The sequence below is a fragment of the Poromitra crassiceps genome (assembly GCF_964638095.1).
Source record: "Poromitra crassiceps genome assembly, chromosome: 29".
Classification (NCBI taxonomy): domain Eukaryota; kingdom Metazoa; phylum Chordata; class Actinopteri; order Beryciformes; family Melamphaidae; genus Poromitra; species Poromitra crassiceps.
Window position 1 is genome coordinate 15,784,767 of NC_139641.1, and position 16,924 is coordinate 15,801,690.

Below are 16,924 nucleotides of genomic sequence, written 5' to 3' on the forward strand. Positions count from 1 at the left end.
TGAATGAGAGGGGTGTTTCCTGTTGTTATGGAGGAAATTACTGTTCAAAACTATTGTTTAGAATGTCTGACGGTCTTACTGATGCCAAAAATGAATGGTTAAAGTGACTGTTTCACAAAAAGCCATTTATCTCTGAATAAATTTCCAGACGCTGAAACCATGCTGTACTCAACGGCTAATATCTACATAACTACTAACTCTGCAAACTAACTCTTTTAGACAGAGAAAGCACACATTCTATTAGTTATTTTTAGATGATTGGTGTTCATGAATTCTTAACAGAAAAGAATCCTCGGCTGTTCTAAAATGAGCCAGAATCGTCAAAAACACCCCTGGCACAACTTACCTACAGGAATGAAAACATGGCTGGCATTCAATGTGTTAATACGTCATTGGCAGTGAACGTGTTAAAAGTGGCCCATATCAGACTCCAGTGTGAACAGGTCATGGGCCCTGAAGTGACTCGCATACACAGAAGAACAACTATAACGTCACACGCAGCACACTGCTGTTCTACATAAACCCGGAAGAAGACAGCAGTAAACATGGTGGTAGCTGACGATGTTGTTTCATCTGTTGTTTACGGTTTAATTTACAAGTTATTGTGCAGTGGAAGCCAGTGAATACAGGAGCAGATGATAGCGAGGAGGAGGAGGAAGAGAGCCAACATTTTAATGATGGCATTTTGTGGAGCAATAGCTGCTACTTCTTGCTAATACTTCTAAGGTCTAAAACCTCACTGTCCCTCCACTGATTAGCTCCCTCACAGCTGTCTTCCATGTTTGTAATCACAATCTACCCGCTTGGTCCTCCCTCCTCCCGCCAGCACAGAATAGTGACAAATGACGTAAAAGTCACATTGAAGCATTAAGTCAGATATGGGCCAGATGTCTGTTCACACCGGAGTCACATTCCAAAACATCAGATTCGAATCCGATGTTTTTCCACATTTGAAAGTAGCCCAGGTCGTCTTTAAAAAAAGTCACTTTCAATGTGACTTGTGCTGTTCACACAGTCATGAGAAAGACACTTAGGGGGGAAAAGATTAGATTCAAGCACTAAGGATGTGCTGTGTGAACGTAGCCAAAGTGTCTGGCGCGGGTCATACCATTGAGAGGGGGGTTAGGCAGCGCGTCGTGGACACTTCTCTCCAGAGGGTAGGAGATAAGCTCTGACTGTGGGCTGCAGGGCAGACTCTTCCCCTGGAAACTCTGACAACCTACTGGACACACACACACACACACGCACACACACACACACACACACACACACACACACACGCACACACACACACACACACTCTGTCAGAGGCTTCCTAACAGAGGAGTTGAACACTTTGGAAAATGGCTAAAGAGCACGTGGCTTACCTTTGGGTAAGGAATTCTTCATTTGTGCACCTTTTTTCCTATATGGACAATAAGAGGATTACAAATACTCATTATTGTACCATTAACACACTGTGTTCTGTCAATGCTGGGGCATCACTGTGATATAAAGCATACATTAAAAAGTGATTTGTTTGGAATTTTAAATGTAGATACTGTATATAAGATAATTTCGGCCTCTCATGAATGCACACCATGTGGTGTTAGCACCTTTACCAGATGGCTAGTAATGGCTGCCAACAACATTTTTCGTCAACCCTGTTTCCATTCTAGGGTAACAGGGTTGACAAAAGTATGCTTTCGTGTGTACATGAAAATAAACTTTTCTTGCCAATAGTATTTAGAGAATATATACATGTTTTTACAGTTTCATCCCTAAATATTATGGGTTTCTATTTATTAAACTGATAGGTAGGTTAAAGTGTGTTGATGTTACTGACTATAGGTCTACTAATCTATATTAATACACTATCAGTGCATTGGGTTTTAGAAATGTGCTTTGTAAATCAACCCTGTTACCCTAGAATGGTAACAGGGTTGATGTATAAGAATGTATGCTTTTGTGTGTAGATGAAAATAAACTTTTCTTGCCAATAGTATTTAGAGAATATAATTTCGGCCTTCGACAGTTACTACATGTGTGGTACATGTGTGGACAGTTACTACATGTGGGGACAGTTACTATATGTGGGGACAGTTACTACATGTGTGGACAGTTACTACATGTGTGGACAGTTACTACATGTGGGGACAGTTACTATATGTGGGGACAGTTACTACATGTGTGGACAGTTACTATATGTGTGGACAGTTACTATATGTGGGGACAGTTACTACATGTGTGGACAGTTACTACATGTGGGGACAGTTACTATATGTGGGGACAGTTACTACATGTGTGGACAGTTACTACACTACTGTACCTTCGCTTCCACCAGACTCCAGCCAACAGACAACTGGCACACATGATCAGCCCCAGGACCACGCCCACTGCCACTATTACTGGCTGACTGGAGCCTAAAGGGGGAGAAGTCAACCAATGAGAGTGCTTATCAGAGTAAGTAAATAGTTAAGACAGAGGAAGGAATGCAGTTCACTACAATGTAAACAATGTAAACATTTTAGGTCATTTTATTTTCTGTTCTTAATGTGATTCATTTTTGGCTTTTAATGGTCATTTATGTGGTTTTTATCCTGTTTTATTCATTGTGCATTTTAAATTGTCTTGCCTGTTTTTTATTGTAAAGCACTTTGTAACTGTGTTTTGAAAAGTGCTATATAAATAAAGTTTATTGTTATTATTATATAATGTGAATGTGCATTGCTGTTATAGAAGGGACCTTTGATATCTATACTGAGATAGATTTATTGAAGGACCTTTGATATCTATACTGAGATAGATTTATTGAAGGACCTTTGATATCTATACTGAGATAGATTTATTGATTCATTTATATTTTGAGATTATTCTACTGAAGCACAATAGCCATGTTTTCCATAAACCGATGCACATAGGAAAGACAGACAGAAAAAACAAAGTCCCCCTTGCCACCTACAACCCTGGTCTGGTGGAAATTTCTCCCTCGTTCACAATAGAAAAAAATAGAAAATAATCCAATTCAATCAAATCAAATCAAGTACGATGAGGTGCTAACTCCTAATATACGATGATAAAAGCATACGTAACAGTTTCCATAAGAGGGGCATTCATTTTCAATGAGCATTTATTAGGGGTGCACCGATCACGTTTTTTGCCACCGATCACCGATTGCCGATCGCCTATTGGAAATATCTGCCCAACCGATCATCGACCGATCACCGATTACCGATCACCGATATATAAACTTCTCAAAAAAAGTTTGGAAACGTTATTTTGGTCGATTATTTTTAGCGATAGGGCTGGGTTAAAGAAAATCGATTCTCCGATTTTTAATCGATTTTTATTTTAATCCTTTGATATCGATTCATATGTCCAGAGATCGATTTTTTCTATTTTTTTCTATTTTTATATAAAGAAATATCTGCAATCAGCCGATCGCATATTTGAGGTCAAAATCGGCCGATACAGATTGCGTGCCAAGCGATCTGTGCACCCGTAGCATTTATGGTGCAGATGAAAGACAGTTTGTGATCAGGTTACTTACTCAGTCTTGTGTCCTTCACAAAAACGGGGCCCTCTGTGGGAGTGGAGCTGGGGCGCGTTGTACTACTGACGTCGACTTTGAGGGAGGGAGATTCTGTAGGACCAGTAGCAGGACAGGGACATCATAATATCAAGCGTATTGGACATGAGGACACAAATGCGAGACAAAATCCTACTAAAGAGGAGGAGTGAATTCTAGATCAACTTGTGTGACTTGTGACTTGGTGACCCCACCTCCAGAGGAGCGGGACCTGGGAGTGACCCTGGCCACGGCACAGCCCAGGACGTGCACCTGAGCCCAGGCTCGGCCTCCGTGCCAGCTCAGCAGACGCAGCCGGACGAAGCGAGCCACCACAGGAGGAAACAGGCTGTTGAGGACGCTGAGATGGCCGTCAGAATGCGCCTCAAACACCTAAGGACAGCATTTAGGGCCAAGTTACTCATTCACAGACAACACAGGCTTCACAAGGCCATGTTCAGACTAGGAGGCCAAATCTGATTTGTGAACTTTAGTGACCTATTAATGACTTTATCCAGACTGGTTTTATGAGTCTGGATGCTCCAAGTCTGATTTGTGTCACTTGTCTCAAACCACAGGAGGTAGTTTCCAATCTGCTTTCGACTGATGTGACTTGAGTGCGGACGCGCAGATCCACCAAATCTGATTTGAACGTCACTCGCAACTCGTCATCAAATGCTTCTGCGCAGGAAAACCACGTCACCAACGTACGTATTTACTGACGCCCACGTCGTTACCATAGCAACCCATGCAGATAGGCTGTTTAGGTCTGGACACACAGATCCGACTTGAGAATCAGATTTGTGGCAGTGTGGACACACTCCCAAATCAGATTTGGGAAACCAATCAAGATAATGATGATTAATGACTTTATCAGCAAATCAGATTTGCCTGTAATGTGAACATGGCCTTAGAAAATCACTTCTCAGTTCTACTGCCTCCCACAGGCAGGAGGCAGCTATATCAGCTCTGGACTGTTGGGCCCTCAGCAATGTGGGAAAAAAGTGCAACACAACACATACCTTTCTCTCTTTGCCGAGCGCACCTTTATACAGCTTCCAATTCTTTCCGTCTTTACTGAAAAGAAGAACGTAGGATTCCACGTAGAGCTCGTTCGATCCCATCGTTCTGATTCCTGAGAAGACAGAGCATGTGGTTTTCAATGCAACATCTGAGACAATAGGAGTGGTGGCTTCAGGTGTTGATCTGATGCTGAAACTGAGCTGAAGCAGTGTTTTGAATTGAGTGGATTGACTTTTTCCACCTTGTAACTAACCGGTGACTGTGCTTTTCTCAATCAGCTCCAGCTCCAGCCAGGGATTGGGGTCATTATTGCCTGCTGCCCAGGGTGGGAACTCTCCACCAGAACCCATGTTTCCGGGGGACCAGTACGTTACGCGCTCTCGACTGTCCGTGTTCTCCCAGAAAGACGAGGCGTTTAAAGCAGAAACAGCCAGGTTGCTGTTGCATTCTGTTGAAGGTGGACAAGGGCTCGTCAGCATGACATATCACATGACCAGTGTTGGGCAAGTTACTTTCAAAATATACTACATCATACATGGGCAAACTACGGCCCGCGATGGAATTGAAAAAAAAAAAAAAAAAAAAAAAAAAAATTACACACACAGTGCACCTGAACGCAACATGCAAGATACCCGCTGAATAAGTGTCCAAATGTTCATGTCATTCTGGCCAATACTCCACTTTTGTTATAGCATTTCAGTCTGGAATATGGAATATCTTTCATAATCTTTATGACTAAAAGGCTACATTGAATTAAAAATTTAAATAATTAACTCATTGGTTTTGGATTTATTTAGCTTCAAGAGTGCATTTTTGTTCGTGTGACCCGCAACACAGGCTTTGAGAATCCCAGGCCACTTACTGATACTTATGCTTAAATTAACCCACTCATATTCTGATTTATTTCAAGAAAAACATGGCTTGTGGAAATTCTAATTGGCTGGTAACTTTAAAATCTAGCAGCCATATTGGCAGGTGGTCAAAAAAGTTATTTTCAAGCCCTGAGAGCAGGTGGTGACATAGGAGTGAGTGAGAAAAGGATGAAGTATTGGTGGTTAAGACTGAATAATGACATCACAACTGTTAATTTAAAATGAGTTATTCCTCTAAACCTGGCTTCAAATGCACCAAATTTTTCACGCTGGTGCCGTTCGGCCCTCAGCAAAACCTGGTAGCGAGGATATTTTTGTGGCCCTCTCTATCATCAAAGTTACCCATCCATGGGTTACGGCATGACAATATTTGTTCGGCCCCCGGCAACAATCTGGGTTTCTCATGTGGCCCCCCATGAAAAATAATTGCCCACCCCTGTACTACATATTACTAGTTACTTTCATTTGAAAGTAATAAGTTACTTTACAATATTACTGTCTGTGTAGAGTAACTCGTTACTTATTACACTACTTTTGCATTACTTTTACCAAAACAACAGTAGCAGCAGAATGACATCGCCGCCCCGAAACCATCCCGAAAAATAATTTCAACCATCTTGAAGTCAGTGTAAACAATCCTAAATTCTAAATGTTATTCTTTTCCTTCCTTTCGTTAATGTCATCTATAGTGGTTATTTGCATAAAAACACAGTTTGATTAGGAAATGATTGTATCTTTTTTAAATATGTGCTTTTTTAATACCTCAATTTGTAACTTGAGTTACTTGACAAAGTAACTGGTATAATATTACTGAAATCCTATAAGTAATAAGTTATATTACTGAGTTACTGCTAAAAGTAATATATTACATGTAATATGTTACTTTTGTAATGAGTTACCCCCAACACTGCACATGACGCATCACATGACGCATCACATGACACATCACAATAGAAAAGACTTTTTGGTGGCATCTCACTGAGATCTCTAGAGCTCAACAGTCACGTGACTTTCTGTGACGTCTCCCGGTCCCGGAAGTGAATTCCCGATTCATTTTGTCCATAGGGGGGGAAAAAAAAAAAAAAAAAATGGGATCTCCCCATTTTTATTTTCCCTCCAAGTGAAATGTTTTATGGTCACTCATGATTCAGTAGGTCACTGGTTGGTTTGGTTCCAGCCTTAAAACTCGTTATATAAGGATTTTTTCAAAATGTCTATGGAGAAAATGAATGAGGAATTCGCTTCCGGGACCGGGAGACGTCACGGAAAGTCACGTGACTGTTGAGCTCTAGATATACGACTATTTCGGTGGAAAGAGTGAATTATATCTGAAGATTTGCTTAAAAAAAAACGGTCATACCTCGACTGAAGAGCAGCTTCTTTTCAGATAACGGTCCCCTGTGAAAAGATGATGAGCAAAACAGTCAGTAAGCTCATCCAGTCAAAAACAAAGCACAGCTTCATTATGAAAAATGTAGAGTTTAGATGTATTTATAGTAACAGCAAACGCACATCTTGGACAGGATTCCGTTGGCGAAGGTGGACTCATAGCGTGTGAGGCTTCTCCCACGGGTCACAGTGACGGTTCCTCCCAGATCGTCAGAGGCCACTCCAGCATGGAGCGCAGACTTACACAGCACTGATGTCTGGAGGAGAGGAGACACGTCCAGACATTTTCCCTGATCAATTTCATTAGCAGCTACAGCTAGCCCTGATGATTCCTCTAGCCCACACATGGGCAAAATACGGCCCGCGGGCTGCACACATATATATATATATTTTTTACAGTGCACCTGAACGCAACATGCAAGATACCGGCTGAATAAGTTTCCAAATGTTCATGTCATTCTGGCCAATACTCCACTTCTGTTATAACATTTCAGTCTGGAATATGGAATATCTTTCAATAATCTTTATGACTAAAAGGCTAAAAGTAATCTCATGTGTAAGAAATGGCTGTTCTACATTGAAGTAAACATTTAAATAATTAACTCGTTGGTTTTGGATTTATTTAGCTTCAAGAGTGCATTTTTGTTCTTGTGTGACCCTCAACCCAGGCTTTGAGAATCCCAGGCCACTTACTGATACTTATGCTTAAATGAACCCACTCATATTCTGATTTATTTCAAGAAAAACATTTTGGCTAGTGGAAATTCTAATTGGCTGGTAACTTTAAAATCTAGCAGTCATATTGGCAGGTGGTCAAAAAAGTTAATTTCAAGCCCTGCAGGGAGAGCAGGTGGTGACATAGGAGTGAGTGAGAAAAGGATCAAATATTGGTGTTTAAGACTGAATAATGACATCACAACTGTTAATTTAAAATGAGTTATTCCTCTAAACCTGACTTCAAATGCCCCAAATTTTTCGCGCTGGCGCCGTTCGGCCCTCAGCAAAACCTGGAAATGCAGATTTTTTTTTGTGGCCCTCTCTATCATCAAAGTACCTGGGTTACGGCATGACAATATTTGTTCAGCCCCCGGCAACAATCTGGGTTTCTCATGTGGCCCCCCATGAAAAATAGTTGCCCACCCCTGATCTAGCCTCTGACACATCTTCACATGCAGCCGAATGAAAAGGCAGTGCTGAAGATCACAGGTGGTGCAACTTACATCTCTGTAGCCCTGTTCAGAGTTCCCCCAAATGTCCCCTGTCACGTTCTTACAGCCGGCGGGACAGTACACACTGAGGAACAGCACAGTGACATCACGTGAGAGACAGGACAGTACACACTGAGGAACAGCACAGTGACATCACGTGAGAGACAGGACAGTACCCACTGAGGAACAGCACAGTGACATCATGTGAGAGACAGGACAGTACACACTGAGGAACAGCACAGTGACATCATGTGAGAGACAGGACAGTACACACTGAGGAACAGCACAGTGACATCACGTGAGAGACAGGACAGTACACACTGAGGAACAGCACAGTGACATCATGTGAGAGACAGGACAGTACCCACTGAGGAACAGCACAGTGACATCATGTGAGAGACAGGACAGTACACACCGATAGGGCTGGGTTAAAAAAAAATTGATTCTCCGATTTTTAATCGATTTTTATTTTAATCCTTTGATATCGATTCATATGTCCAGAGATCGATTTTTCTTTCTTTTTTTTTATAAACATAGGCTATAATATTATAGGCTGTGTGTGGTAGTTAAAACAGTTTCAAGTTGACGTTTATTTATGTTTGTAGTTTAAACAAAAACATAAATACTGTAGGCTACATAAATGGAAATGTTTGATCATTAATATCTACTTTTAGAAATGATATAGGCTGAAATCAAATCACTGCATAATTGTGAAAGCGTCTTTATTGACAGATGAAAAGGCTGTTATTTACCCTTTGTGAGTAAATATATGTGTAACTAAAACCATTAAAATTGACAACTGGTCCGCAACTTTTTTTCCCCATGTATCTACCGGTCCTTGGCGCAAAAAAGGTTGGGAACCCCTGTGTTACATAACTGGACAGTCATGTAATTCAGGTTACAGCTAAAAAAAACATGTTTTAGTATCACTAACCAAATCAATATTGAAATTAATCGAATCCGAATCGAATCGAATCGAATGGGGATTAATCGATTCGGAACCTTGTGAATCGGAATCGAATCGATTCTTGAAATTTGAACCAATACCCAGCCCTACACACCGAGGAACAGCACAGTGACACGTGAGAGGCAGGACAGTGAATGAAGACGTGAAACCACTTACCTGAAAAGCTGTGAGATGAAATGAGATCCTCGTTGTAGACAAGAGATCAACTCTGTAATAAGAAGAGAAGACATGAACATGAACACTCCTGAGAATGAATTGAAACGTGTGCACAGGTGGACTCAATATCTTGCTTATCGAACGAGACGATTCGTTAACGCTATACGGGTTTCACCATTCGATGCAACTGTGATACGATGTCATCAATAAAAGTCACTGGCAACAAAGTCTGACTGTGCAGAATAACAATAGGGCTGGGTTAAAAAAATCGATATATCGATATTGAATCGATATTCATGTGAAGGAACAAGTATCGATACATAAATCCCAGGATCGATATAAAAAATAAAAAAAACGTTTTTTTTGTTTTTAAATAAACATAGGCTATAGGCTGTGTGTGGTAGTTAAAACATAGTTTCAAGTTGACGTTTATTTATGTTTGTAGTTGAAACAAAAAGATAAATACTGTAGGCTACATGTGCATTGTGCATGCACCATGAGCCAGATGTACAGACCTCAAATCTGTTTGCACTATAATGTTTGTGAACTGGAAATGTTCATGAGCTGTATTTTATTTTATTTTATATTATTGATAAAGCATTTATACTTTATGAAACACTGTTTACAACATGCTGCTGTTCAATGATTCTGTTGTATAGTGGAAATCTAAATTTGTTTGGCTTCTCACAGAAGACTGTAAAGAAAGAGACAGAAGACTGTAAAGAAAGATAAGATGTTGAATGACTATGTTGGTCATGTTTAAATAAAAAAGAATGACATGATGTAACTGCTTGCTTTATGGTCAGTTCTTAATGTAAATATTAATATGTTTTAATAATGCACCAGGTTAGCGGGTTCCTTGTACAATTTACAGCATTAGTTATTTGAGAATCTCTTCCATTATCAAAGCAAAACTGGTATTGTAACTAAAATATCGATATCGAATCGTATCTTATCGGAAATCGTATCGACTTGTGGGCCTTGTGTATCGGAATCGCATCGTATCGGGAAGTCAGTGGCGATACCCAGCCCTATCGATGATACATATTGTCACATTTTTGTATTGCAAAAATGTGGGATGGATATATCGTCGCGTCCCTGGTACACAAAGTGAGTACACAACACACACAGAGCCAGAGGCTGTGTGAGACGCTATATTGGGGGGACAAGCGCTCGTCACTGTCGATGTGACTAAGCTCTTTGTTGCTGTGACTGTGTCCCCCGTCCACGAGTACAGTGAGCGATCACGCGTCACACAGAGCCGTCTGTATGTCCCCGCAGACAGGCCTCGCTCGGTCGCTCCGCACACTGCACACTCTCATGAACAACTCAGTCCCAAACAGGAAACTAGGATACATACAGAGCACTTCAGTCAGAGGAGAGGGAACTATGTCTAAGTAGTACAGCATACCATCCAGCTAAAGATGACACAAGTCCACTTGGTTATATAAGTCAGGGGTTCCCAACCTTTTTTGTGCTGCGGACCGGTAGATAGATGGGAGAAAAAGTCGCGGACCGGTTGTCAATTTAAAAAAAATAAAATAAACAAAGAGGCCATTTACACCTGGCGTTAACATGCGTTTTCTGTGATCACATTGTGTTTTATCACTTGAAAGTACAGGTGTAAACACCCCCAAAACGCATTGAAGAAGGATTGCAATCTGATCGGCCAAACCACCTCCGGAGGTGGTCAGGGATGCATTGTGTACACATTGAACACAAGTGTAAATGCAATGTGTCCTCTCAATCTGGATACAGCAACTTTATGCGGATTGAAAGGACAACCATTTGCAATCAACCATTGCAATCAGATTGCAATCAGATTGCAATCAGATTGCAGAAAATGCATGTTAACAAATAGGAATCAACCAGTCACAAATAGCTGAGCAGCGCTGCTTCCATCAGAGGGAGGGAGGTGTGGTACCTGGTGTGGTGTGGTGTTGTGTGAGGGAGGTGTGGTACCTGGGTGCTGGTCTGTGGCGTATGACAGCAGAAAGCCTCGTCCTGAGCGGTGCCGACCCGACCTGAACACGATGGTCACTTCATTGCTGTTAAGCGTCACGTTCTTCTCTGACGCAGCCAGAGTCCCACACAGTGGACCTGTGAACACACAGACCCACATACAGCATTCATTAGAACACAAATACACACACAACTCTTCAAGCTTACTTACAAATATATACAGTATGTACGCACCCCCCCCTCTCACACACACACACAAACAGACACACACACTGGGGGTGTCAAAAATAATCGATTATAAGATGCATCGCGATGCGGACCTGCACGATTCTGCATCGATTCACAAATGTCAAAAATCGATTATTAAAATAATAATAATAATAATAATAATAATAATAATCGAATCAAATATAATGGAAGTACATGCAGTTGTTTATTTAAATTATGGATCATAATACAATGCAATTCCAAATGCACTTTTATTTTAAAAGTAGCCACACAGTGAGAAAAAATAAATCATGTATTGGGGAAAAAAGTGATGCATCGATTGAAGATGAATTGAGATGCATCGATAATCGTAATTGAATCGAATCGTAGCCCTCTGAATCGTAATCGAATCATGAGGCCAGTGAAGATTCACAGCCCTAACACACACACACACACACACACACACACTCACAGAACCACAGAACGTGCTCGACTCTGGAAATTAGAACACATTTTTTTGATTGAATCAGACGGGGAGAAATAAGACCAGTGTTCATTTTTTGCCCAAAATATCAGCGTACTGTATGTACTACCAGTCAGTCACTCAATGATTTCTTGTCATGTTTCTATCTCATAACTACAACTTGACACTCGATGAGACGCAGAAAATATGCTTGTAAGAACAGCTGTCCTGCAGTGACAAACGAACAAATCAGGAGCTAGGCTCGGGCTTTTGGAATCTGATCATAAACACTGAACAGTTCTATCTCCTGGATCTGCCACGCCATCATCATATCTTTGGTGTGTTGTCAAATCTTCGCGCCCTCAAGATATGACTTGATGGTTGGAAGTCATGCGTCTGTTGTGAAATGTGGTTTGTCTCCTGCGTCAGATGAATGGCATCTTCTGTGTGTAAAGCTACAATCATGTTCAGAGAAGTTCACCAGAGAGAATCATAGTCTGTATTAGACGAGGATCATGGAAGACATGAGGACACTTCTGTCATGTCCAAAACGTCTGGACAATCAGCCATCGATGACTACGTTTACATGCGCACAATATTCCGCTTTTTGCCCATATTCGGAAAATGACAATATTCCGACTAAATGAATAATCCACTAATATTCCCGTTTGCATGCAGCCGTAGCTCGCCCTCCCCGACACGTGAGGGGGGAGAGAGAGAGATGCAGGTAGGCGGAGCCACAGAGTTTTTCTGTTGAGAATAAACAGAGCAGCACTATTCTTACGAGCATCACTTGGTCCATTTCAGGAGCTTGCTGCTGAAAAGTTTGGTGTTGCGCATCCAAGTCTTTCAGAAAAAGTAGGCTAGTAGCCTACGTTATTACCTCGCAGGCTCGCAAGCATTGTGGACTTCCGTGGGCACTGGGCACTATAGGCTACTCTCTCTCTCTCTTCAAATCGATGTTTCTCATCTCCTCCCGATCAGAAATGTGGGCTTTTCTTTTTGCATGCCAGAGATGATGGATTATTATGATTATATCGCCTCTTCTAGCGCTTTCTAGCACACATCAGTTGACCGCAAACAGGCAACATGCGTCGCAAACTGCGGTAAAAACCCTGATTGAGACGCATATTCCGAATGCGCTGTATACATGATCAAAGAATCCTCCGAAAACCCGAATAATACTGGAATAACCCAGATGTCTTAATCGGAAAATGCTAAATTCTGAAAAAGGGCAAATTCGGAAAATGCAACTGGAATATGCTGTTTACACGACCCTTATCAAATTCAGAATATTGGCATTTTCCGAATAATAGTGGAATATTGTGTGCATGTAAACGTAGTCAGTGTTCCACTGCATGTGAAGAAAAGCTCACCCAGGCTGGCTGCTCCGCTGTGGGCTGTGATCAGCAGAGAGCCGTTGCTGCAGTCCGGGCTGCTCTCGATGTCCAAGTCCCCAAACAGCAGGCGCAGCGTCCGGCCCGGCAGCACCCGGAGCCTCCACCTGCACCAGGTGTCCACGGGGTAGGTGCCCGGGTAGTTCTGAGAGGCCAGGGTCCCAGACTCTGTGCCCAGCACTGTGTGCCCGCAGCCATTACCTGACAGGTGGAGAGATGGTGAAATGTTGGAGAAATGGTGAAAAAAGACGTATTATTATGAAACCGTTTCATATAAAACATTTGACAAATTCCGAGTATGTGAAAACGTACCTTGGCAAATAAAAGAATTCTGATTCTGATTTGTCATTTTAACAGTGATTTTCTCAGTTGCAAAGATAGATAGATAGATAGATAGATAGATAGATAGATAGATAGGTAGGTAGATAGATAGATAGATAGATAGATAGATAGATAGATAGATAGATAGATAGATAGATAGATAGATAGATAGATAGATAGATAGATAGATAGGTAGGTAGACAGACAGACAGACAGACAGACAGACAGACAGACAGACAGACAGACAGACAAACAGGTAGATAGATAGATAGGTAGGTAGGTAGGTAGGTAGGTAGGTAGGTAGGTAGGTAGTTAGGTAGATAGATAGATAGATAGACAGACAGACAGACAGACAGACAGACAGACAGACAGGTTAACTGTGCCTTAGCTGAGCCACGTGTAATGGGCAAGCTGACTTAATATAATTCCAGTGTGCAATAACTGCAATTTGACACGTAATGTACATTCTACTTTATTATACTTTATATTATACTTTATTATACTTTACTCTACTTACTCTACTTTATTTTTGCTTACTTTATCGCATTTTACTACTGTTTTATTTTATGCCATGTGTGTTCTGAGTGCGAGCTGCTGTAACCTGTCCAATTTTCCCCCCGGAGATCATTAAAGTCTTTCTGAATCTGATTCTGATTCTGATTTTGGAATGAAACCTTCATATAATAGCCCTTTATTTTGTACAATCAGGCGCCAGACTTGACCATTTGGATGCTAAAATGCAGCGTGTTCTTTCTGACACTGTGTAAAAACCCTGTTCAAACACGTTGGTATGTATTTGTCATAGCTGTTAAATAGCAGGAAGGATCATTCTTGACTAACTCTGATCTTTGCTGACAAAGACGTCCCGTGGTGGTGTCGTGTGGGTGTTATGATCAGCTGAGCAGCAGCTTGAGGTTTAGGGCACGGCCAAAATCACCCGTTATTTTAGCCCAGACAGTTTGGGCCATTCATTACCGGCATGAAGTACACAGAGTATTAAGAGATCTGTTCATGTTAGGCTCCATTTCAGGAAAGGTGAGTCAACACACACAGTCTGCTCTGAGCACAGCAGAGCAGGGCATGTTTAACATGTTGACACTGACCGTGTATAAACAGATGAGACATCTAGATAAGACGGATATAAACTGTGTTAAATATTTGATTCCGAGAAATTGAGGTTATGACAACAGATGGGGTTGCTATCCAGGCTATTCATAGCTTTCAAGGGGCGTTACGTGCTGCCGGGAACGCCCACCTGACGGTCAAAAAAAATACTTGTTCATTCCACTGCCAGCTGAGTCGACTAGTTTCTCATGCTGTGTTTGTTCAGCCGTTTGTACACACGTCTTTGCGGCCAACATTTCATCAAAGGTAAGCTCAAGTAACGTTACAATAATGATTAAAATACCCCGTTAACGTTACATGAGCTTACCTTTGATGAAATGTTGGCCGCAAAAACGTGTGTACTTTGATGGTAGAAAAAAAGCCATTTGCCCTCCCCAGAACCACGTCTAATCACACAAATCCACAACCTCCTCCTGTCGGAGTTTTCTTTCTCCGACGGGATTCTGTAAAAGCACAAGCCAGGCGTGTCTCCTCGTCGGTTAGTGCAACCGATAGCACAACAGGTATCCGGCATTTTGGCTGAACAAACACAGCGTGAGAAACTAGTCGAGGCGGCGATTTTTTTTTTTGACCGCCAGGTGGGCGTTCCCGGCAGCACGTAACGCCCCTTGAAAGCTATGAATAATAGCCGATAATAAATTGAGGAGACACCTCCGAGAGGAGGTAAATCCATGGCTGGATATATCAATTCAAATTTGGTCTACAATAATAACAAAAATATAATTTGACAATACATAGTAGGTTGATGAGATGGATTGCACATGATTCAGAATTCATACCAAATAGAAGAGACAGGAGATTCAAAACATGGGAGCGGGGACCCAATATTACTTGGGAGTTAACTTGGAAGTTACTGAAGAATAGGAATATTTTTTTATTCCCCCCCCCCCCCCCCCGATTTTTTATCCCATTTTATCCCCCATTAGTGCTCATTTGATTTCTCAATCCTGGTTGCTACTCCATCCTCTGCCGATCTGGGGAGAGCCGAGAATGATTCCATGCTTCCTCCAAGACATGGGCAGTCAGTCAGCCGCTTCTTTTCACCTGACAGAGGAAGCTTCACTGGTAGGACATAGCACGAGGGAGGTTCACGCTATTCCAACCAGTTCCCCTCCCTCTGAACAGGTGCCCTTAACGACCAGAGGAGGCACCACATTAGCAACCAGGATATTGCATGTTTTTGTGAAGGGGGTTCCTATATGAAGGAAACCCCCGGGAGGCACGGGGAGAACATGCAAACTCCACACAGAAAGGCCCTTTTGACGACCTCACCCGGGCGGTGGGCACTCGAGGACATGCGGACGGGCGAAGAAGAATAGGAATATTTTGATTTGATTTGATTTGATTTTGATTTTATTAGCACCATACAAAAAAAGGCAAGCAAGAACACAAAAATAAATAAAAGACAGTGCAGGGAGAGAAAGGAAGCCCAGTGGGCTTATTCAGAGCCCTCTCCCATATATAAATTAATAATATTAAAAAATATATAAAATATTCCATAAATAACCAAAGTGAATCTTCCACTCTCATTGGAGGTATTATACTTGGGGAAAGTAGACCAAGGGCTTGTGCGATTAGGAGACAAACATATATTTAGAATCATGTTAATTGCAAGTAAGAAAGCGATTACCAGGAAATGGCTGAAGGCCGAAGCACCTAGGGTTGATGATTGGATTGAAGTAATGCATGATATATATGTGATGGAGAAGCTGACTTATTCTATCAGACTGCAACAGGATAAGTTTAAAGGAATTTGGGAAAATTGGATCGAGTATATAGCGCCAATTAGAGCAGACTTTGTATAAGAGATTGTGCAGGGCAAGGAATCCCTTAGTTCAAGGTTTAATAGCTACAGATATGTACATGTTATGATTTATTTTTGTATTTTTGTTAATGAATGTAAAAAACATTGAGCTGATATAGAGATGACTAAGTAGATGTATGGAGAAGAGCATAAAGAAATGTGTGGTACTACCGTAAATTCCGGACTATAAGCCGCGGCTTTTTTCCCGTTTTTTGGCCTTTTTTGGCCCCTGCGGCTTATATAACGGTGCGGCTTATCTATGGATTTTTTCAAAAAAGAAAAAAAAAACTCTCTTTTTTAGCACTCTTTCTAACTATAAATCCTATATAACTATAATAAGTTTGAATTTCCTCTCTTGCCCTCTTTTCACCACACTGTATGACACTGTATGACACTGTGTGCACTGTAAAAAACAACACAGGTGGTGTTGTGTTATGTTGTTTTGTTGAAATGTTAATAAATGGGAGCTTCCTCAAACAGCCA

General features: G+C 41.4%; 1 protein-coding gene across 2 annotated transcripts in view; it reads right to left on the bottom strand.

Annotated features, from left to right (window-relative positions):
- Nucleotides 1–16,924, bottom strand: part of LOC310799992 (discoidin, CUB and LCCL domain-containing protein 1) — a 29,625-nt gene that overhangs the window by 5,326 nt on the left and 7,375 nt on the right. The window contains exons 2-14 of one of the 2 annotated variants that reach the window (XM_083662593.1): nucleotides 13,171–13,392; nucleotides 11,125–11,262; nucleotides 9,163–9,214; nucleotides 8,052–8,124; nucleotides 6,955–7,088; nucleotides 6,803–6,840; nucleotides 4,824–5,018; nucleotides 4,570–4,682; nucleotides 3,763–3,940; nucleotides 3,530–3,622; nucleotides 2,309–2,402; nucleotides 1,368–1,405; nucleotides 1,109–1,219 (exon numbers count right to left, since the gene is read on the bottom strand). In XM_083662593.1, the coding sequence (XP_083518719.1) occupies nucleotides 1,109–1,219; nucleotides 1,368–1,405; nucleotides 2,309–2,402; nucleotides 3,530–3,622; nucleotides 3,763–3,940; nucleotides 4,570–4,682; nucleotides 4,824–5,018; nucleotides 6,803–6,840; nucleotides 6,955–7,088; nucleotides 8,052–8,124; nucleotides 9,163–9,214; nucleotides 11,125–11,262; nucleotides 13,171–13,392 (1,479 nt within the window). Of the gene's footprint in view, nucleotides 1–1,108; nucleotides 1,223–1,367; nucleotides 1,406–2,308; nucleotides 2,403–3,529; nucleotides 3,623–3,762; nucleotides 3,941–4,569; nucleotides 4,683–4,823; nucleotides 5,019–6,802; nucleotides 6,841–6,954; nucleotides 7,089–8,051; nucleotides 8,125–9,162; nucleotides 9,215–11,124; nucleotides 11,263–13,170; nucleotides 13,393–16,924 lie in introns of both variants that reach the window. The other variant, XM_083662592.1, reaches the window with a different exon arrangement.